General features: G+C 37.9%; 1 protein-coding gene across 1 annotated transcript in view; it reads left to right on the forward strand.

Annotated features, from left to right (window-relative positions):
- Positions 1-1,743: 1,743 nt before the first annotated feature.
- TRIP11 (thyroid hormone receptor interactor 11) overlaps positions 1,744-23,388 on the forward strand; it is a 34,458-nt gene continuing 12,813 nt past the window's right edge. The window contains exons 1-15 of the mRNA XM_065636954.1: positions 1,744-1,882; positions 4,386-4,462; positions 5,577-5,687; positions 6,824-7,099; positions 7,950-8,018; positions 8,729-8,894; positions 10,555-10,920; positions 11,583-11,623; positions 12,577-12,783; positions 13,872-16,901; positions 19,757-19,897; positions 20,095-20,288; positions 21,412-21,575; positions 21,899-22,002; positions 22,337-22,436. Of these exons, the coding sequence (XP_065493026.1) occupies positions 1,744-1,882; positions 4,386-4,462; positions 5,577-5,687; positions 6,824-7,099; positions 7,950-8,018; positions 8,729-8,894; positions 10,555-10,920; positions 11,583-11,623; positions 12,577-12,783; positions 13,872-16,901; positions 19,757-19,897; positions 20,095-20,288; positions 21,412-21,575; positions 21,899-22,002; positions 22,337-22,436 (5,185 nt within the window). The remainder of the gene's footprint in view (positions 1,883-4,385; positions 4,463-5,576; positions 5,688-6,823; positions 7,100-7,949; positions 8,019-8,728; positions 8,895-10,554; positions 10,921-11,582; positions 11,624-12,576; positions 12,784-13,871; positions 16,902-19,756; positions 19,898-20,094; positions 20,289-21,411; positions 21,576-21,898; positions 22,003-22,336; positions 22,437-23,388) is intronic.

Raw genomic sequence — 23,388 nt, forward strand, 5'->3', positions numbered from 1 at the left:
ACCTTTTACTATTCTGGTGCAGGGGTTGGGGTTTTCTTGAGCTAGGAATGGATTTGAAGTACTGTACGATTGTTTTTAATATGGATAGTAGTAAGGGTAGTAAATATAATTTTGTAATGTGTAAACCTGATGGGAAAATCCTTCACTGAAGAAGAAGGAAGTCAATCTTTAATAGAAAACTGTCAAACCTGACAGCTATTTTGGTTTTTTTTAACTAATAAACTCCTGGACCACATACTGTGCCCAACCTCAGAACTGTCTCCAAGTGACAAGGGACAGGAAAGCTAAAAGGCAATCCAGGCTTCCAGGGCAGCTACAAACCATTTGCCAAGGCTCTGCAAGATATGGTTTGGGAAGCAATAACCAGGTTTTTCCATAGCCTTTTGGTAATGTTCGTCCCCCAACACCTCCAGAGTGTGTGTCTTGTGCCCGCTGGATTCTCAGTGCCTCTCTAAAAGTGTTAAGATTTCACCTGTGAAATGCTCCTCCTTCCCAGCTTCATTTTATCATTTACATGCTGCTTTAATTATTAATCTTTTTATGTAGTTACTTATTTGAAACTACCAACAAGCTAGCTGCCCTGTATTTTATTTCAATCATTTTTATTACTCTGTTTCAGTACTGCATTTTCTGCGTGTAGTCCCTTGTATCACTTGATCAAAACCGAAAAGAACTTAGAATTGAACCGGTGCGAGGGTTGTGGCTGGAAATCCAACCACACAGCCATGGCACCTACACCCAAAGCAGAGCGGGCCTAAACGTTGTGAGAACTTGCGTCTTTCATAAAAATACATATTCAAAGACAAATGTCTTCGTTCCTATAGCAGCTGGACACTGTGTTTTGTTAATGACACATGACACAAGTATGTGTAGGTAATAAGGTTCGGGTTCATGTTAATCAAAGGGCGTTACCCGCCCAGTTCCAAGCTCGTGGGCCGTGTCTGTGGCTACAGAGTGACCCTCCGGACCCCAGCTCCGATCCCAGGCCCGGCCCCAGCCCCGGCCGGACCCCGGCCCGATCCCGGCCCCGGCCGCCCCGCCGCTCGCTGCGGGCGCTGCCCGCCCGTCCTCACCCGCAGGGTCTGACCGGCGCAGCCTCGTGTGGCGGTTTCTGGGTTCCGCCACTTCCCTGTTCCGCTGACAGATCATTTGTGCGTTTATCGTTTACCACACGGCGAGACGCTCCGGCCCTGCCTGCGGACGAGGCGAGCGCGGCGGCAGCGGCTCGCACTCCGTCCCGTACCGCGGCTTTGGTTCTGTCCTCCTGCAAACAAGCACACTGCAAAGCCACGCGTCCCCCGTGGCTGCCTGCCGGCGGGTGCAGCCTGTCAGCGCGGCCTCCGTGCGCCAGCCCGCCCCCGCCGCAGCCCTCAGCGGCCGCCATCAAACGCCGGCCTGCGGCCACCACTCAGCTGCTCCACCACTATCCCGGCATCCTCTGCTACCGCGTACACGTCACAGCCGCGGCGGCGGCGCTCTGGGCAGCTGCGGCTGGCGTCGATGGTGTTTCGGGAGGGAGTGTCATGGCGACCGTCGAGGTGGCAGAGGCTGGAGCAGCCGGGAGGAGCGGCTGAGCCGGGTCGTGCTGGGGGAATGCGGGCGGCGCTGGCGGAGGGGTCGCCAAGCCCGGTCTGCTGAGCCCGCAGCAGGAGCCCTGACCCTCCCTAGCGAGGAGGCCGGTGCCAGCGGCGGGGTCGCCCGGCGCGGGGCTGAGCGAGGCCCCGAGCCCTCCGAGCGGCGGCGATGGCGTCGTGGTTCGGCGGGCTGGGCTCGGGGCTGGGCCAGTCCCTGGGGCAGGTGGGGGGCAGCCTGTCTTCGCTCACCGGCCAGATCTCCAGCTTCACCAAGGACATCCTGCTGGAGGGCGCGGAGGAAGTGGGCGGTAAGGGGGCCGGGGCTCCGCGCGGGGGGGATGCCGCTGGGCTGTGTCCGGCCAGCGCGGCCCTGCGGCGCGGCCCGGCTGGTGCGGGGGCCCTTCCTGCGGCCGGGGACGCCCCCTCGGCATCGGCAGCCGCGGGACCTGCGCTGTCCGCCGGCCGGGGAGCTGAGGGTCGTGCCGAACCGCGGCTCGGCGCCTTTCGGGAGAGCTGCTGGCGGCGTCTGCGCTTTTATTCCGCCCCTCTGGCCCCAGAATCTGGAGAATAAACATATTCCCAGGCTATTAGAGCAGAGGTAAAACTGTTCTAGGTTTGTTATTCGAGGGTTTGCGAATTGTTGATCAGGACCGAAAACGCATAAACAATGCTCTTCTTCCGTTCTGTTTGTTTAGCTTATCTAAACCCCTGTCTGATCAGCTGCTTTTAGAGTGGTTTCAGAAACTGCAGAGTAGCGCTAGTACGGAGATATTTTGGCCGCTGGTGTGATCTAAGTCTGACGTGTCACACAGGCAAAGGTCCAGTGTTCCTGATGTTTCTGTTATTTCAGTTGCGACCAGAGGAACCTGTTGAGTTCTGCCATTCTCGTACAGCCAAGGAGAACGTGGCCCTTGTTTTATAGGCATTAGAAGCTAAGATTTATGTTTAAAGCAGAACATTGAAACAAAAAACCCGAGACAACAGAGTAAGGTGTTAAATAAAATAATAGTAAATTTATTTGACTATATTCTTTATATTTTTAATAATGACTTTTTGTAACTAGTTTTTGAATAAAACTTTTGTTTTTTCTAGTAGAGCCATTATATAACACGATAACAAATATTGTTAAATTAATACTGGTAGTATTGTTTACCATCTTGGAAAAAAAAGAGCGTTCTCAGAACAGCGTTAAGAATAGCAGTCAGGAAGAACAGCTATGACTTCTGAATACTCAAATGCGAAATTAAACAATTCTACTTTGTTTGCAACTTCACAACTATGAAGCATTGTGAAAGTATTGTATAAATCTTGTTGGCAAGCTGATACTACTGGTTTGGATGGGGTTTTTTGGTATACAGGTAAAATGCTCAGAAGAGAGAAATTTATTCTGATAACTGCAAAGTTATCTTTTTTCCACTTTTCTGAAAGACTTACTTAGAATTGTTTCAAAATCCAAAATCTATATTAATTTAGTTTGCAAATTTATGCTGAAAAACTCCCCAGTCATCTAGTGCATTTGCTTTTCCTTTTTAAAAGATACGTTGAGATTCCGTTTCACGTGTTTGCACTTTAGTTTGTGCAAGAGAGATGTGTTTGTTTTCAGCAGTTACTTCCAGGTGTACTTGACTGCTAGATACTGCTGCGAGCAACTTCTGTTTCCTAAACATTTCAGAGCAGTACATTTTTATGAGTTACTAGCCTTGAGGGTGTAAAAACCTAGTGGCATCTAAGTACTCCTGTAAAAAGCGTTGAAATACTATATGGCCTTAAAGAACACTGTTCAAGCAGTTCCGTACATTCCTTTTTTAAATTTCCTAATGTTTCCTAATTTTTAATATTATTCCTTACATTCACTGCTTTCACTGCCATCTGAACTGAAGATGATGTTTGTGGATTATAGACTATAACATCTTCAGTTTAGCAGTTTTCATGAGTAGTTTGTTGCCTCTGCAGCACTTGAGCTGCATCAGTTTTTAAACAACATATAGGAAATGGTGAAATACAGTATTTGCTTGAAAATTTTTAAAATTTTGAAAAATGGTCAGGGTTGCTTTGTAGTCAATTCAGGATGATTTCTCATTAATAAAAAGAAATCTGGTATTTCTATCCATTAGAAGTTGGACATGGGAGAAGTAAACATAGCCTGTTTGAGGAAGGTTGATCATTAAAGGAAGAGTATCCAGGGACAGAATTATGTGCTTTTTGTATTAGGTAATCTGGTGTGGTAGATTGTTGTCATCTCTGGAAATGAAAGTGAGTCATAGGATTTTTTTTTTTTTTTTTGCCTTTATATGGGGACAGGGTTGGTGTTTTGTTGTGTGCATTATTTTGTGGGTTTTATTGGGCTTGGGTGTTTGTTGTGTTTGATTGATTTTGGTTTTTGTTTTCTGAAAATTGAATCACTGTTGTGTGTATTTTAGGGAACTAATTCTTGTTTTGAAACTTCACATAAGATTAACAAGAAACACACAGCTGTCATGTCAGGGGCAAAGTCCTAAGTAAAAAACTGATTCAGTGACACAAAATAGCCAAGTAAAACTTTACCTTTCCCTTATTTTAAAGCTTAAATCCATATTTTTCTTTTAGTTTTATGATCTGACTTACAACCTAGATAAGTGAGAACTAAATTATGTTCAGAAAGACTCTCTGGTCTAAAAATAATTCTGATAGTGTTCTGATGAAACCAGCTTTTGATATTTACCTGGGAATTAACACTGAAGCAGTCTGAAGTAAGGTACTTATTAATAACTGTGGTATTAATTGATGTCTGTCTACTTAGATTAAAAAAATGAAATTTTCACTTTCTTTCAGATGCAGCAACAGAACTCCATGTGTCCAATTCTAGACTCAGAGAAATAGAAAGTATTAATGCAGCACAAAAATTGGAAGTAAGAACTTTTGAAACACTGCTAAAAATAACATTTGTTTCTTGTAAAGGTGAAATATTGCACTGAAGTTGTTTGTCCCTGGGTAAATCTAGAAACAGGTGTGACAGTGGTGTTAGAATGTGGCTCTTCTTTTTGATGACAAACCACCATTGCAGTTAAGGGGTCACATTTGTCTGTTGGAGTATGCACAGTGTGCAAGTTTTCATCTTTTGTGAACTGCTGCATCCTGTGACTGTTCCTACCTATCATGTGGACTTGGACTGCAGGAATAGACTTGACTCTGAAAAGCTTGCAAATGTAAAAATCTTTTAAGTTTTCATAAATTTTAGCTGGTAAAGAGTTAAAATTGATTTATAGTGTTTTCGATGTGACCACAAATACAACCAGATGTAGAATGCCGGGTTATACTGGACAGCATGTGTTTTGCAGCAAGCTTCAAATTGTAGAGTGCATGTGTGTTCCCTGATGCAGTTCTCTGTCTGTGTTGACCTACTGTATGGTCGTTTTGACATAGCTACTGATGCTCCTGCTCTTCCAAAACAGCTTAAAAATCCCATGTGCCCTTGTGGAAAGTGACCTTGTATATTTTTACAAGGGACTTTTTGGGGTTGTGACTTTATTTATGGCTGTAAAGCAACAACTGTCATGTATGTCTTCAGCCCTTGAGAGCCTTGAGAAGTTAAGCTTTTGGGGAAATAAATGTTCCTGCTTGTCCTTTTTCTAGACTCTTGCCATCTCCTGTAGGCCAATGTCAGAGAGAGAATACTGGACTGTATGGATATTAGCTGCAATTTGTGCTCTGTGGCTGTTCCTAAATTCCACCTGTAGGTCATGCTAAGATGTAATTCAGCCGTGAATTTTTCCTTGGCATTTACCTCTGGTCACCAAAGACCTTTTTCTGAAAGTGCGCTAGAGTCCATGCCGTATAAAAATGGAAAGCTTGGACATGAACATGATTTTGGGCCCACTCTTGGAAGTTGCTGTGTGTTTTGAGTGAAACAACGTAAGAAATCTGTACAATGTAATTGATATTTTTACTGTTCAGCAGACTTATGCTTTTCTTATTCTGTAAGAACTGTTCTGAATTTACCAACATTCATTTTCATTTTTGTAGAATGAGAGACTGAAAAAAGTTTGTAGTGATCTAGAAGAAAAGCATGAAGCAGCAGAGCTTCAAATAAAGCACTTATCTGTTGAGTACCGAAATCAGCTTAAACAAAAAGAGGTAGGATACAGAGTAAAATATTTGAGATGTCCAACAAACTTATGTATTATACTGTTTAATCTCTTTGTTACAGTATCTGTGGTATTTCAGTGGAAGTATTTGTCACAGTTATAGTTTCTTGATTTGTTACTGTAGACACTGAGAGAATAAGATGTATTTAAGTGAATAATGTAATATAAGCAGGGCTGCCAGAAGACAGTTGAGATGAGAAAACTGGCCGGCAGTGTCATGCATATATCAGAATTTCTGTTGTTTCTGGGATCACTGTAGGAAAGGACACTTAAACTGCTTTGTATTTCTGATTCAGTTATCTTTAAGAAAGGCAACAGGAGCAAATTCTCATCTGAATTACTTGTATTGTCTGTGGATATCATAATTATTTACTTTAACATATAGAATTAAAGGGAACAGAGCTAGCTTTCAAAATTTGAGAAGTGTCCCCTTGTGAGAGAAACATCAGCTTTATAGCCTATTGTGTAGCATGAGATTTCATAGCCTTTTAAATGAAGAAAGTTGCCTGTACGCCTAGAATTACACAAGAGGAGTTTTATTTCTGCTTTATCTGTAAATGCGTGTGGGAACTAGAAGAAACAGAGTTTATGGAATTCTGCTTATTAAATACAATATTAGAGTTGTTATGAGAAAATTGCATGCAGCTAATTTCAGTTTAAATAAGTAAATTTTCAAGATACTGAGTTGTTAAGTGTAAAAGAAATCTAATGTAATATAAATAACTGGGGGAGCATCATATGTTGCTTAATTTTCATGTCTGAATACTGTCTTTAAATATTTAAATTTCTGGTACAACCTGTTAGCCTGAATCTTGCTATAGTACTTGGGTACTTTGGCTGCTGAAAAAATAAGCAATCAGTTTTACTGAAGTTTCACTTAACTGAAAACTATTAACACTTTTAATATGTGTCTTTGAATGAGATACGTTGTAAAACTTCAGCTAAGACTGCTTTTCTCTGTTAGGAGAGTGGGGTTTTTTCTTTTTCTTTATACTGAAAGTTATCAGTGATCTGTGCAGGGGTGGAGTAGTTTTGTTGGTTCACATTTCATAAGGCTATAAGGGGTAGAAGAGAGTGTATTTTGCTATTCTTATTGAAATAATGTGTTTTATTCTGTCTGTTCAGGTGGAAATCAGCCATCTAAAAGCTAGACAGAATGCACTACAGGAACAACTGCAGAAAGTACAGACGGCTGCTCAGTCAGCACAGTCAGGAGCTGCTGTTTTGCCACCAGCCACTATATCAGCTTCCTATGCTCCAGTGGTCAGGCACTCCTCAGGTTTTGAAGGAGATGACATGGATTTTGGAGATACAATCTGGTTACAACAAGAAATAAACAGATTGTCCAATGAAGTTTCTACACTTGAATCTGAGGTTGACCACTGGAAGCAGATTGCACTGGTGAGTCATTCCCTTCTATCTTACCCTCCCCTCTCCCTTTCAAATTAGTGTTTCCGTGGCATTGGGTATTTTTGGAGTGGCTGTTTTGAAAGTTCATGCTGTACAATTTGTAGAAGCAACATGATTTGATGGAAAAGCTGAAACTTAATGATCTTTTAATAATTTTCTTGCTGTCACGTGGGTAGGAACACATTCAGTGACTAACTTCCCGAATGCTTTTCATGGTGCTTTAATGTGTGATTTGTCAAGTTAGGAAAAGGGTTTAATAAACATTGGCCTAGAATATTACTTCAGGGTTTCATTTCTGTACAGCCTTTCAAGAAATACTTTTCTTCTTCCTGGCTGTGATATTATTTATTGTCAGCACAATACTGTTCAAAGTGGTAGTTGGGTACTTGCATATGGTTTTTACTTAGTCTTGTCTCAGTCCTGGGTATGTCAGTTGTAATTCCTGGTCTGCTGAGACAAGAAAGAATGTAATCTTTCAAGCTGTTGTTGATTTGACTCATCATTTTTCAAGTTATAGCCTGATTTCAGAAGTATACTTTTCCCATGTGGAAAAATTCAAGTAAAATTAAGCAACTCTGTTGTTTTATTAGGTGCAATAACACCCCCCCACCCCATCCCAAACTTTTTCACATTTGCATATAATAATTAAAAAAAATCATGGAGAATAAAATGTTTCCGTTAAAATGTCTTTTTTAAAATCAAAATTACTGTAGATTTGAGTTTTGCTTCATGTTAGCTTTGTTGTTTTCTACTTTTGAATATCAATAGAGGAAGCGCTTACATGAGAAGTACACATATTTATGACAATTTTCACATGGATATGTGATTTTTCTTTTCTCAGTCTTCTAAAGTGAAAGGGACAAATGAGGCCGAACAAAGTGAAATATGCAAACTGCAAAATATTGTTAAGGTAAGACAAGAACTCTGACAAACTAGTCTTCTCTTATGCTTTGTTCTCGATGATTTTGCATATGGTCACATGACTTGTGAACGTAGTTAAGATATTTACAACACTAGCACTTACATTTTCCCTATTTAAATGTGTATGGGCATGTACCGCTAACTGAAATGTTGCTGTGCTGTATTTAAAAACTCAGTTGTTCTGAGAAAGTGTATTTATATGATTTGATGAATATAGTATGTAAGCTTAAAAGAATGACATTAATATTTATGAGGGCAAATCACTTTCAGAAGCTGTTGATAACTTATGAAACTGAATTTAGATACACAAAAAAATTTCTTCTCCCTTCTCAGAAACATTTTACATTTTTCAGTGAACATGTTAAATACGGATTTGCATGTCATCCTTGAAAGTTACTAGAAATATGTCTGAAGTATATCCACTTCCTATGAAAGAGTTGTAATCTTTCTTTGTTGGTTTAATAGTTGCTGTTGTGTAGAAAATACTGTTTGTGTAAACATATTTTTGAAAGGAATGTCTTTCAACATGTTTAAAAAAACCCAAACCAACAAAAGCCAAGAAACCTGATCTCTCCCGTCAGGAATCTTTTAATAAGTCCTTCAATTTTACTAGGGAACACTTTTTTCTTTATTTTGTATTTTTTCTTTCTTAAGCTTCTGTACTGTATTTTACCACTCTTTCTCTGTTGATGTCTTCAGGAGCTCAAACAGAATTTAAGTCAAGAAATAGATCAACACCAACATGAACTTTCAGTATTGCAGGATGCACATAGACACAAGCTAGTAGAGATAAGTCGTCGACACAGAGAAGAGCTGAGTGAATATGAAGAGCGAATTGAAGAACTTGAGAATCAGTTACAGAAAGGTCTTTGTTATCCCATGCTTTCTTTTTTATTTAATGTACAGTGAATTCTGGTTAAAGCATCAAATGTGTGTAACAGTGTAATGGATATCAAATACATGATGTTTAGGAATGGAATTTAAACTTTAGTTCAGCTTCATGTTTAAGACAAATGTGTGTCCTAGTATAATATCTTACATCCACTGTGCTTGGCTGGAACACTGGAACGATAGCGTTTCATTTTCTGGCTTATATCAGTCTAAAGGGTCATTTTCTATACATAACAAATGTTGTGCTCTAAATTATACACTTCCTGGTTTTTTTCACTTACACTGAATATAGATGTGGACAAGACATACAAAGTTGAAGATAAGAAAATCTCAGCACAAAAATAATTTTGGTGACAAGTACTGTGTGTCAATGGGGTTACTTAACAAAAACTCAAAGATTGACGTAGAATCATAGAATAGTTTGGGTTACAGGGACCATTAAAGATCTAGTCCACCCCTGCTGCCATGAGCAGGGACATCTTCAACTAGGTCAGGTTGCTCAGAGCCCTGTCCAGCCTGGCCTTGAATGTCTCCAGGGATGGGGCATCTACCACTTCTCTGGGAAACCTTTTCCAGTGTTTCACCACCCTCATCATAAAAAAAATTTCTTCCTCATGTCTAGCCTGAATCTCCCCTCCTTTAGTTTAAAACCATTACCCCTTGTCCTGTTGTAACAGGCCGTGCTAAAAAGTCTGTCCCCATCCTTCTTAAAGGTCCCTTTTAAGTATTGAAAGGCCTCAGTAAGTCTCCCTGGAACCTTCTTTTCTCCAAGCTGAACAACCCCAACTCTCTCAGCCTGTCCTCTTAGCAGAGCTGTTCCAGCCCTCTGATCATTTCTGTGTCCTCCTCTGGCCCCTCTCCAACAGGTCCATGTCTTTCCTGTGCTGAGGGCTCCAGAGCTGGATGCAGGACTCCAGGTGGGGTCTCACCAGAGCAGAGTTTAGGGGCAGAATCACCTCCCTCGACCTGCTGGCCACTGTTCTTTTGATGCAGCCCAAGATGCGGTTGGCTTTCTGGGCTGCAAGTACACATTGCCAGCTCATGTCCAATCTTTCATCCACCAGGACGTCCAAGTACTTCTCTGCGGGGCTGCTCTGAATCCCATCCTCCCTCTACCTGTGTTGTTGGGGGTTGTCCTGACCCAGGTGCAGGACTTGGTGAAATTGTTCTTTATAACAACCATTCGGCAAACCTTTGAAATATGATTAATTAAATTAAAACAAGGATTTTGCATCAGACTGAATTAGATGGGGTTTCATAAATTAGTCTTAGAAAACTGAAGGATTCCAAATCATGATAAGTTAGATCTGTCATCTCCCCACCAAGAGAGATGGGGGTCAAGTATAGCTTAATTAAATTGTGAACAATGTATGTCTTGCAACACTTACCTTTTAAAATTACTTCAAGCCTAGGGTGTGTTAAGTATGTGAAAAGCTGCTTATCAAACCAGTAATATGTATAGCACTGCTTCAAATGTTAATTCTGTTTAAGTAAGCTTTCTGTTGATGAAGGTCATATCTTTGGTTTCGACTGTCTTCCTCTGTCAGAAAAAGGAGTGGAAGAAGAGACTTTTAAGCAAATCATCTACAGTGCTGACTTTGGTTAATATGGCAAACAATTTCTTTGCTTTTTAGATGATGTGAGCATTGGTGCCGTGGATGACTCTAAAATTAGTCAACAGAAAAAGAATGCTCAGAGTCTAGAAGGAGAAAAAGTAGAAAAGTTGCCGGCTGTAAAGGACCTAGAGGATGAAATAAGAAAATTAAATCATAAATTGTCTTCTGTCAAAGAAGAAAACAAAATTCTTCTGGAACAGCAAGAATTGGCAAAGGTAGAAAAAATCCAAATAACACAAGAATACGAAAATCTTAAATCTGACTTTAGTATGCTTCAAAGTTCTGTTGCTGAGCAAGATGCTCTCCTGAAAGAACAGGAGAAGAAGCTCCAATCGAAGGCATCACTACCAGAAGATGTTGTCAGACTACAAGAAGCACTGTTAGGTACAAAGATGATTTTTTTTTTCAGTATATCTTCACAGGTTTTCAGTTTTAATGCTCAGAATTTATTTTAAGAATTTAGAACTTGAATATGAGAATACGTACCTTTTAAAAGTTGCTATTTTAGAACAGAATTGTCCATTGAGGTAAGGCTAAGCAGAAAAAGGGACATAATTAGGACTAGCATCAATATCATAGGTGTTTTTCGTTAGGTAAGTAGTCATGTCTGCCAACTGCTTGATAGATTTTTCTTTCAAAGTAAGGAAGCCTCAGTAGAAGTTGTTTTGCTTAAATTCTAAAAGTACACTTTCTGTGTATAATGGCAATCTGTTGCTAATATCTTCTCCTTAAAGAAACACTGAAGCATATCTATTTAAGAAGTATATCTTTATGTACAAAATCTTCTAATAATGCATAACTGATACACTGTAGTACCAAAGTCTTCCTAATGTGGACTCAGTTATAAAAGTAATGTTCTACTTTGTGCTGAGGATTTATCTTGCATTTAAATCTTTTACAGCACCGTTGTTTATCATCAGAAAATACTGTAAAGCTATGCTCTTCTGAGCAGCAGGGAGTTCTGTTGGGGCAAGGTGGGAGGACGATTTGTGTTACTGTTGTTTGGAAAGTAGTAAAACTATGGAGTTTTTTGTTTTCTTTTATAGAAGCAGAAAATGAAATAGCAAGACTTTCAAGTTTAAATCAGGTAAAGCAATTTCTAAACTAAGCCACCAAAAAGGTTCATAACAATAGTAATGGATGGAAAACAAACATTCTGACATTTATGTATTTTTGGAACATTCACACTTCTACATAAATAACCTTGTAATCAAGGAAATATTTGTAGATTAATTCTATAATTACATGTGAAACTGATAGATGTGATACATTTTGACTTGTGAAGCTCCACGGCATACTCTGTTAAAGAAAAGTAGTGAAGTTCCACCTATCATTACTACTTAGGATGCTGTAATATACATTTTTAAAGTATCAATAGTACATTCCATAAAATTCGTAATTTTTCACCTCTTCTACTTTGGCACATTTCAGTTTTGACACTGTTATCAGTTGTAAAATATGTCGCTTCTGTGTTGTACTCTAATAATACTAAATCCATCTTACTGATTAATTTAAGCAGTGGAACACCCCTTTAGTTTTTCACAAGGTTGACTTGGTTCTTTATAAACTCAGGCTTGAGAGATTTGGCTTAGTTTACTTTATATCTGGCAGCATTTTTCAGCTGGAGTCTTCTGTGTTTTGCATGCATTCAAAGAGCTCCCATGGCTTTTTTTCCTGTCTCACCCTGCAGCATACTGTATGTTTAGGGGATCTCTTGGAGATACAGTAGTTTATCCCAGCTGTGGATCTGTACCTCAGAGGTGGATATGACTATGCTTGTCAAACCATGGCTTTTTGTAAATTGCACTCCTAAACTTGGTGATGAGAAAATAAATGTGCGTGTATGACTTGTAGAGACAAATACTTCACAGTGAAGGGTTTTTAACGGGGATAATATTCATGTAGGCTTAGAGATTCTAACGTAAAAACATATGCTTTGCTTTCAATTGGTGAGGTGAAAAAACGATTTCGAATCTGAACAGTTGATAAATTTCAGCAAGAAAAAGTCTAACATTTAGATTTTTTTTTTTTAAACTTAAGGAGGGACTTGAGAATGAACTGACAAGTGCACAACATAAAAATGAGAAAAATCTTTCTTCGTATGCTGAGGATCAGAATTCAGAATTAAGTCAGTTAAGAAAAGATTTGGAAAGGAAAGAACATGAATTAAATGAAAGTATTGCTGAAAGAGAAACATTAATAGCGGAGCTGGAAGAACTAGACAAGCAGAATCAAGAAGCTACTCAGGTAATAAATATTGCAACCAATTATTGAACTGCTAAAATAAATGTTTTAGTGTTTAGATTTGTGTGCGTGTATGTTTACCTTTTCAGGTGATCTTTGAACATAGATAGCAGTAAAATATAAGTTATCCTTTGAGGCTTAAAAAGAATATTCAAACCAGCATTTCTGTGTATCTACTGTCTCAATGTGAAATTCTGAAGTGCAATAAACCCACTTGTTATGGACAAAGAAATAATATGGCATGTCAGCTATCCATAAGGGATGTTACTTTCTGAAGTCCAGTTACATACTACTTAGTTTTTCCTTGTAAGACTTCTGATGATTTTTATCCTGTTAATATTTTGACCTCTGTTTTATGACAGTATACATAACATGAGTGATTTCTTAAACTTTTTTCTCTTCCTTTCATTATTTTTAATTATGTTGAATAATTAAGTTACTTATTAAAAAGTTCTTCATAATATGAGCATTTCTGGAGCAAAAAAGGTCACCAGTTATATTTAATCAAAATGGAATGATACCTTTTTGTCAGTGTTCTGATATATTTGATGTAAACATATAGTTGTAAGCTATGTGTTTCCAATATTGGTTTACTTTATTAAGTTCAACACTTAAAGTGTTTTCCTATGAAATGAATCCCAGCAAGTGTGTTTAAAAATGCCCTCAAACAAGAAATTGAGAGTAGAATATACAGATATGCAGTCACTTCTGTGATTTGTTATTTTAAATCTAGTGCCTCCCTGTTTTCAAGTCATGGGTGTTTGCTGCATATCCATTCCAGCTACCCTGACAAATTCTGACGTATCTTTTTCTTAGGTAGTTCTCTTTTTGTTCCTTGATTCAGGTAGTTAGGGTTCTTTTGGGGAGTTGGTGTTCCTGTTTTTAGTGAAATATAATCTATGCCTATTTGATATTTGGTTTTAATTTAGTAGTGACTAGTTGATACTACTTGCCAAATTACATTGGCAACTAGGAGACAATTTTGTTTCCTCTCAATTTTTCTTTTGTTGTTGTTCAGAGTATGAAAATGAATAACATGTAGTTCAGCTGGTTCTCCTCTCCTAATGAATTCTTGTTTGTGTTCATTTCAGCATATGATTACACTGAAAGAGCAGCTGTCAAAACAACACACAGAAACTGATAGTATCATCAAACAGCTGAAATTTGACATAGATTTTGAAAGAAAGAAAGTATCAGCATTAGAAATTGAGAAGATGGAAACTATTAAGGAGCTAGATAGTCAGAAAGAAAAACTAAGCCAATGTTCATATGCACTTAATGATTTGCATATAAATAAGCAGCAACTTCAAGATAAGATTAAAGATCTTCAGGAACAATTAAGAAAAGCCCAGGACAGTAATTTGCAAAATAAAAAAGAAATTGGAGAATTGCAGCAGAGACTAAAAGAAAGAGAGGAGGAACTTTCTAGATCCTTGAGCAAGTTAACAGAAAAAAGTAGTCAGGAATCTGACTACGCTTGTCAAGATCTGATTCTGAAAGAAAGAGAAGTAGAAATTGCAAAACTACAGAATGACATTTCAGAAAAAAACCAATTGAATGAAGACTTGGAGAAGTCTCTGTCCAATCTCAGAACAGAAAATGGAAAGCTGATAGCAGCTATTGAAGAACTAAAACAGGAGTTAAGTGATGCCATTTCTGAGAAAAAGAAAGTTTTCTTGGAAAAAGACACTGTTGTGGAGGCTTTGAAAATGGAAAAAAGACAGTTAGAGAGCGAATTAAACCAGACAGAAAAGAGGCTTTTGGAACAAGCACAGAAGTATAAGCAAACTATTGAGGAATTATCAAATGCACGTAGTATGGATACCACTGCATTGCAGTTGGAACATGAGCGCCTGGTGAAACTCAATCAAGAGAAAGACTTTGAGATTGCTGAACTTAGAAGGAGCATTGAGCAGATGGAGATTGATCATCAAGAAACAAAGGAGATGCTGACTACTAGCTTAGGAGGACAAAAGCAGTTGACAGAACTCATAAAAGAAAAAGAAGTATTTATTGAAAAATTTAAAAATCAAGCCTTACAGGTGAAGCAGGAACTTGAGGAATATATGAAAGTTTCAAACAAGCAGGATGTCTTAAAACAGAACTTGGAGGAAAAGGACAGAAGTCTTGCAGTCATGAAGGAAGAAAATAATCATTTGAAAGAAGAAATTGAACGCCTTAAGGATCAGCAAAGTAGATCTACACCTGTGGTTGAGCCTAAAACTCTAGATATTATTATTGAACTTGAAAGTGAGATAACACAGTTGAAAATGATAAAGAATAATCTTGAAGAAGAAATAGAAGTTCACAAAAAAACAATAGAAGATCAGAATCAAACAACAGTGCAACTTCAGCAGTCTTTGCAGGAACAAAGAAAGGAAATAGATGAGTCTAAATTTCAGTGTGAGCAAATGAATGTCACACATGAAAGACTTTCCTTAGAGAAAGATGAGGAAATAAAAAATTTGCAGAAAACAATTGAACAAATTAAAACTCAGTTGCACAAAGAGAGACAGATTATTCAGACTGATTCCTCTGATCTTTTTCAGGAAACCAAAGTTCAGACTCTCAATGGAGAAAATGGAAATGAAAAACATGACTTATCTAAAGCTGAAATTGAAAGACTGGTAAAAGGCATCAAAGAACGGGAGATGGAGATTAAGCTTCTAAATGAAAAGAATGTTTCTCTAAGTCAGCAAATCGATCAGTTGTCAAAGGATGAAGTTGGCAAACTTACTCGGATCATTCAGGAAAAGGATTTAGAAATACAAGCTCTCAATGCTAGAGTTTCTTCACCTTCCTACAGGCAGGATGTTCTTTGTCTTCAGCAGCAGCTGCAAGCTTATGTTGTGGAAAGAGAACAAGTACTAGCAGTTCTAAGTGAAAAGACAAGGGAAAACAGTCAGCTAAAAACAGAGTATCATAATATCATGGATATAGTTGCTGCTAAAGAAGCAGCTTTAGTAAGGTTGCAAGAGGAGAATCAAAAGTTATCTAATAGATCTGAAAACAGCAGTCAAGACATGTCTAGAGAAACTATTCAGAATTTATCCCGTATCATTCGAGAAAAAGATATTGAAATAGATGCTCTAAGTCAAAAATGCCAAACCTTATTGACTGTCTTGCAGACATCCAGTACAGGTACTGATAATGGATCAGGAGGTGTTAACAGTAACCAGTTTGAGGAACTTCTACAAGAACGTGATAAACTAAAACAACAAGTAAAGAAGATGGAAGAGTGGAAGCAACAGGTAATAACCACAGTTCAGAACATGCAGCACGAGTCAGCTCACCTCCAAGAAGAGTTACACAAGCTTCAAGCACAACTTTCAGTTGAAAGCGATAGTAATTCAAAGTTGCAGGTAGATTATAACGGCTTGATTCAGTGTTATGAACAGAATGAGAAAAAGCTGAAAAGCTTTAGTGAGGAATTAGCACAAGTTCAACACAGCATAGGACAGCTTCATAATACCAAGGATCTTCTCCTGAGTAAACTTGACTTGGTAACGCCATCTGTGGCAACAGCTTCCACCATTTCACAGCTTTCAGGCGTTCAATACAGTGCTCCTGCAGTACTCGGTGATGAGTCTAAACTCCTTCAAAAGGAGTTGGAACAACTGAAAGAAAAATTGCAAGTAAAAGAGTCAACTATTAGGACTCTGCAGGAAAACAATCAACGATTGTCTGATTCCGTGGCTACAGCGTCAGAAATTGAAAGAAAGAGTCAAGAAGAAACTGAGTCAGAGATGAGGCAGATCAAAGAAAAACATGATGTCTTACAGAGATCGCTTAGGGAAAAAGACATACTAATTAAATCTAAAAGTGATCAGTTACTTTCTGTGAGTGAAAATCTTAGTAATAAAGAAAACGAAAATGAAGTTTTGAAGCAAGCCGTGACTAATCTTAAAGAAAGAAATTTAATTTTAGAAATGGATATTCGAAAACTGAAAGAAGAAAATGAAAAAATAGTTGCAAAGTGCAGGGAAAAAGAGACAGAATTCCGAGCGCTTCAGGAGACTAATATGCAGTTTTCAATGATGCTGAAAGAGAAAGAATTTGAGTCTCACTCAATGAAGGAAAAAGCTCTTGCTTTTGAGAAGTTGTTGAAAGAAAAAGAACAGGTATGCACATTCATATTTACTAATATGTTTTAAAGTTAGTCACATGGTTATACATTTTTGTGTATATGTAGCCATCAAATGTTTGCCTCTAATTCATTTGTGACTGCTTATTGAATTACACTACAACAAAAATCCTCTCCCTGCAACGTTAAGAAATCAAAAGTCAAAAGGTGAGTGGTTTACGATGTTAACTGTTAATCATGCAGTCATAAACACATTTTTCTTTTTTTTTTTTTAAATTGCCCATTTACTGAACAGCTGCTTAATATTTTGCTTTGGCCCTGTTGTTCATGAAGTGCCCTATATTATTTTTACTGTGTGGTGCTCAAATCTGTGCAGAGTTGGCCAGCAGGACTAATTTTTCAATGTGCTTTCCTCTAGTGTTTTTCGTTCCAATGCGATTGCTTCACACCATCCCTGTGAGAAGTATGGCATTTATGTATCTTGATTTTATGGCTGGAGAAACTCCACTGCAAAAAAAAAGATTAAAGATTTAAAAGATTGGGCAAGCTAAATTAATGGTTCCTTTACTACAATTTGACTTATGGAAAAATGGATACTTTTTTCAAAACATATGTTCAGATAAAAGTTGCAATGGCTTATTATATGTAATTTGAGGAAGAATCTTTTTTAAAAGAGCAAAGAATTATGTGACATCATTGATACACATGTCAACAGCATGTTGTACGAACCGTTGGAGTTAATGAAGTAATGTGCGAATTGCCATTTCCCTTTGAGAAACAGGCATTAAGTACAGCGCAAAAGTCTTCCTGTAGTTTTGACAAACATGTGACAGTAGAATTGCAGATGTAGATAGTTTTGATTTGCTTTTTAGGCTCTGAAAGTGAATATGTCCTAGTGGGCAGGCTTTTCTGGTCACTGATTCCAAATAAATAATTTTCTTTCTTTCCTCTGTACTGTCCGGGTCCCCATTCTCCTCATTTTGGTGGTTCTGGTCACTATTCTTCAATCTTCTCTTACAGTTATCCCCCTCCACGCACACTGTTCTTATTCTCCCTGTTGCCTTTAGCATCCCTTTTCATTTTCCAAAGTTATAAGCATTGCCTGTTATCAGAGCATGCTATTTATGCAAACCATTGCTAAATTACTTGGCATTATTTTTTTCCCCTGCCGTAAGTATAATTAAAAAAATCATAGAATCATAGAATGGTTTGGGTTGGAAGGGCCCTTAAAGATCATCTAGTTCCAACCCTCCTGCCTTCCACTAGACCAGGTTGCTCAAAGCCCCGTCCAACCTGGCCTTGAACACTTCCAGGGATGGGGCAGCCACAGCTTCTCTGGGCAGCCTGTTCCAGTCTTTGACCCACCTCACATCTGTTTGAAGCGTTTTCAAACTACCAACTAAATCTTCAATCTAATGTATTTGGAAAAGCAAAATATGGCTTATGTTTTAAAATATGTATCTTTTAAAATGTATCACTTGGAAGTCTCAACTTTGGCATAATAGATACCAAAAAGTAGGATTATTTTTTTTGGAGAAGTTTGAGTTAGGACAGATGTTTAGCTCTGTCTGCTCATAGTAGAGGTTTCTTGATTCCAGTCTAAAGAAATGCTATAGAATTACAATGAGTTTTATTGTATCAAAGTACAGATACATTGTGAAAAATAGCTTTGAATTACCATTGGGACTTTTTATGTTCAGCAGTCTTACCCATATGAAACATACAAATACTTTAGAAATTCACACTCTTTTTTTTATTATTATTATTCTAACTTACATTGTCTAGCATTGTCTGGCTAGGTTCACTGTGTTGCGTATCTTTGCCCTATAGATTTTCACTCACTGGTGGCTTAGGCTTTCAGTTTCACAAGCGTGGAACATTTGTCTGGACATTTCTCTTATACAAATCAGAGAAGTTCCTGTTACATGCTTCGTGTTTGCCATGGAGAACTAGGAAAAATAGTATGCAAACAGTTTTGTAATTTCTGTGTGTGCGAGAAGATAACACGACATAAAAAGAGGAGATTTGCCTGCGAGTTTATGATTCTACTGCAAAAAGAATTTTACTGTTTTCAGTTTGATTAATAAAAACAAATAATTGAAGCTCATAAGTATTAGTGGTTAAAAACAAAGATTGGTTTACTTTTCTCCAACATGGTCAATAAAAGTAACTGCTTTCAAAACAACATATAAGACAAAAAGTAAAGAATATGCTGAAAAGTTTGAAATAACTGAAAAAGCATTCAGATGGACATGTGAATTCTGTGTAACTGACATACACTTCTCCTTTACATGCTAACGTAAAGTTGTAGTAAATTGCATGTAAATGGGAACATTATTAATTGAAAGTTGACATTTGAAAATGTGATGGACATTGTGTGATTCTTTGAAGGCTCATCTTTGGGACTGAGGTCACCTTACGGTTTGTTTTTGAAGATTTCTTCATGTGTTTAGCTTTCTTAAGTTCAGACAAGTTGACCTGCTTAGGTGGATGCTTTACATGTGCATGGCCTAATGATCGGGTATCACAGAGAATAGATTCCAAACACAGGGAAAAGTGAAATATTCAAGTATACAAGTGTCTGAGACACTACATATGTAATACCTTCTCATCTAAAGATAGGCAGGTGTCTGTTTCTTCACAGCAGTACATTAAAACAATGCATCCGTATGGTGTCTTTTAGCAATAACTTTTACTTTGTCTTGTAACATGAGTGAAATATCTTCAAAATAATATTTTCCCTGGATGTTCTTCTGTGCTGTAGGGCTATAGGTGTCCTGCTCTTTTCCTTGTTTATATCATTATTGTCTTTACGCTCTTCTCAGCAAAGGCTCGGTCTCCTGTGGTAAAATTATGTGCCATGTTTGAAAAGCTTGTTTGTGTCTTCAACAGGGCAAGACAGGAGAATTGAATCAACTGTTAAATGAAGTTAAATCAATGCAGGAAAAGGCTGTTACTTTTCAGCAAGAGAGAGACCAAGTCATGGTAGCACTCAAACAGAAGCAGATGGAGAGCAGTGCCCTGCAGAGTGAGGTACACCACCAAAAATTTACAGTTGCAAGAAATAAAAGAAAACGTAATTTTTAATTCATTTTGGTAGCAATCACTTGTAAAAAAGCATTTACAATCAATACACATGCCATGTGCTTCAATGAACATGTTTTGTGTTTGCTTAAATTATTTTAATGAGTAGTGATAATACAAGCAACTCAAGGTTCTGTTGTACACAGATACAGCATTTGTGTGAGAAAGAACAGCGCCTAAATCAGGAACTGGAGAGGTTACGGAATCACCTTTTGGAAATGGAAGACTCCTACACGCGAGAAGCTTTAGCTGCAGAAGACAGGGAGGTCAAACTAAGAAAGAAAGTTTTGATTTTGGAAGAAAAACTCGCATCCTCATCTACTGCAGTGGAGAATGCCAGGTAGCCTTAATGTATACAGCAGTGGCATTGGCTGTAAATATCATAGTTATTTAGGCTGGTACTGATGGTTTATTTTACTGAATTACCATTCTGTAACACGCTAAGCACTTGGGAAGACAAAAAGTAATGAACTTTTATTACTCCAAATCAGGAAGATGATTTGAAATAGATTTGGCTACTGTTGAGGATTTAAACTGTTTTTTAGGTATTTTAAAGTGGTTTTTTATTTATTTGCCATAATCACAGAACAATGAAAACTCGGGTTTTAAAATTACTCAGTGCCTGTTTTGACTGCTTTTAATATTGATTTATTTAAGGGAATGTTGTTTACTTTGGGCAAAATAATTATTTTTTCATCTTATTACAGTTGTCCAAATGAACAAGTATTTTAATTTAAAAAAAATGTATGTACCTGCAGTCCTTTTTAAGTGCCAAAGATGGCTTCTGCTCTTAATGTTCTCAGCAAAGAGAGTTGAGCGGAATTTGTTGTGAAAAATCATGGGGAAAGTGGAAGAGTTGGGAGCATGTTTTGTAAAAACTGTTCGTCAGAATGTTTCTTAATTCTTCATCAAACTTGTCAAATACCTTTCAAGAAATACTGCCTGTTTCCCATCTGATATGCACTCCTTAAAAGGACTGGCATAGGAGTAAATCACGTTCATAATATTTTTGCATATTGGGAAGCTAAAGGGAGTGTTCACTGGTCACTATGGAGCAAGAGACACTGAGTTCTTGGAGACTGGTTTTAAAAGTAAAAATTGGTAGGAAGACCTATTGACTCATGTAGTAATTGAAGCAGACAATTAGCAAGATGTGGTTTCTTTTTTGGGGGTAGGTAATGTTACTTTTACAGTAATGAATGACAAATATTATTTTATTCTTCAAACAAAAGTAGGTTGGGGTTTTTTTAATTGCCAAAATTTTATTACCAGACTTATTTAAAATCTATTGTTAGGTTGTTTTTTTGTTGTTTTGTTTTAAAGAGGAATCGGGGCAAAAATTGCCTTAATTTTTATAAATTGAGCTGAAAAATTAAAGGTAGGCTATTTTTGCTGAGATTTAATTTTTGCTGTGATGACTTCTGTTATTGTCTTCATAAATAATGCGTTTTATTTTCGTTAAGTCATCAAGCTAGTCTGCAAGTTGAATCCTTGCAAGAGCAGTTGAACCTGGTTTCCAAGCAGAGGGATGAATCGGTGCTCCAGCTCACCATCTCCCAGGACCAAGTGAAGCAGTATGCACTGTCACTGGCCAACCTGCAGATGGTACTAGAGCAATTCCAACAGGGTGAGTGGTCAAGAAACAGCAAAGATTGCAACAACCAGCTTTCAACTGGGAAAGTTGCGTGTTTTCATGCTTTTTAAATATTAGTTCTCCAGTTTCCTTTTTGATAGCTTGAATTTCAGCATCTGTTGTCTTTAAAAAAAATTATAAAAACAATTCTAGCCCTGTGAAAACCGATGGTCAGTATCCCACTTATGAAATTTGAATTCCACCTCTACCTTATAAAGACCAGACATGATAATGCTGAGATTTTGCAATTGTATATCACAAAAAGAGTTGCATGTTGTGAATCAAGATTTTTTTCTTTTGTATTTTTAACTCTTTAGAGGAAAAAGCTATGTATTCAGCAGAGCTGGAGAAACACCAAAAACAGACTGCAGAATGGAGGAAAAAAGCTGAACACTTAGAAGAAAAAGTTGTATCACTGCAGGTGTGCTGAATAATGAAATTGAACCCTATGAAACTGAATGATAATGCTTGACTCATTTTTCTTGTTCTTAACTGCCGTGCTGTTACTGTCTAAGAATACACGAAGTTATCAAAGTATTCTCTCTTCCTTGGAAGAGACAGAGGCACTAAAAGAAGATCAGCAAAACAGCATCCCTCTGCTGACCATCCCTTTGCTGGGGATGTTTACAATGCAGTTATTCTAAAGAACGAGTGATTGAAGTCTCTGCATCTATTACATTTGATCTGGGTTGTGTTAGCATAAGTGTGATAGTAAACTTGCTTCTCTTTTTGTCACTTTCCTGCCCTCTATTCAGGAAAGTTTAGAGGAGGCAAATGCTGCACTGGATGCAGCATCAAGACTTACTGAGCAGCTTGACATCAAAGAGGAGCAGATTGAAGAGCTTAAGAAAGAAGGTAACTACATTTTTTTAATCCCCGCTTAAAACGTTCCAAACAGCTGAGGAGACAATGTAATATTTCTAGAAACTTACCCAATTTCATCCCCTATGAGGAAAAGAGTAATTCTGTGCCACCTTTTGAGGACTTTTTCTAATTTGCTTTATAAACAAGTATGTTTACCCCTTCTGTTAGTGACCTTTCTCAAAAGAGAGCCATGTAGCAGTTGTCTGTTTGTTTGTTTTCTTGTAAACACCAAAGCCCTTGATTTAGCTCTGTCAGTGTCTTTTTATAAAGTTTGTGAAATACCAAACTTCACATTTTCCAAAGTAAGTTCCTATGATATTTGACATAGACACAGGAATACAGTGAGGTGGGGCAAAAAGGTGTGCTATTGGTAAGAGATGGAGAGGGAGCAGCTCTTGCACAGATGTGAGACTGTCTGAAGAGATTATGCAGAAGGCGTTGGATACATCTTTAGACCGTATTTTCAGATTTCATTTCAAATAAGATTCCTGGTTGCTTGTCTTCAGAAAGATGCTTTTCATATGGTTCTCAGATTAAGTACTCTAATATTCAATGAATGTTATTACTTTGGGTTTGAAAGCAAAACTTGTCCAGATGGTAGAGAAATTTGTCAGAAGAAGCGGTTTTGAAAAAGAAGAATATTTACAGTGAGGGTGGTTAAATGTTGGAAAAAGTTGCCCAGAGAAGTGGAGTGTCCACCCATGGATATATTCAAAACCCAAGTGGCCATGGTCTAGGACAACCTGCTGTAAATGACCCTGCTTGAGCAGAGGGGTTGAACTAGATGATGATGATGTCCCTTCCAACATAAATGTTTCTTTGATTTTGTGATTCTGTGAATGTTTTGGAGTGTGGTTTTGGTGGTTTTTTTTCTTTTTCTGATATAATTGAAACATGAATTCTGTAAAAGATGCATACTTCATCTTTCCTAAACACGTTTAGC

The sequence above is a fragment of the Caloenas nicobarica genome, chromosome 5 (genome assembly GCF_036013445.1).
Source record: "Caloenas nicobarica isolate bCalNic1 chromosome 5, bCalNic1.hap1, whole genome shotgun sequence".
In the NCBI taxonomy this organism is placed as follows: domain Eukaryota; kingdom Metazoa; phylum Chordata; class Aves; order Columbiformes; family Columbidae; genus Caloenas; species Caloenas nicobarica.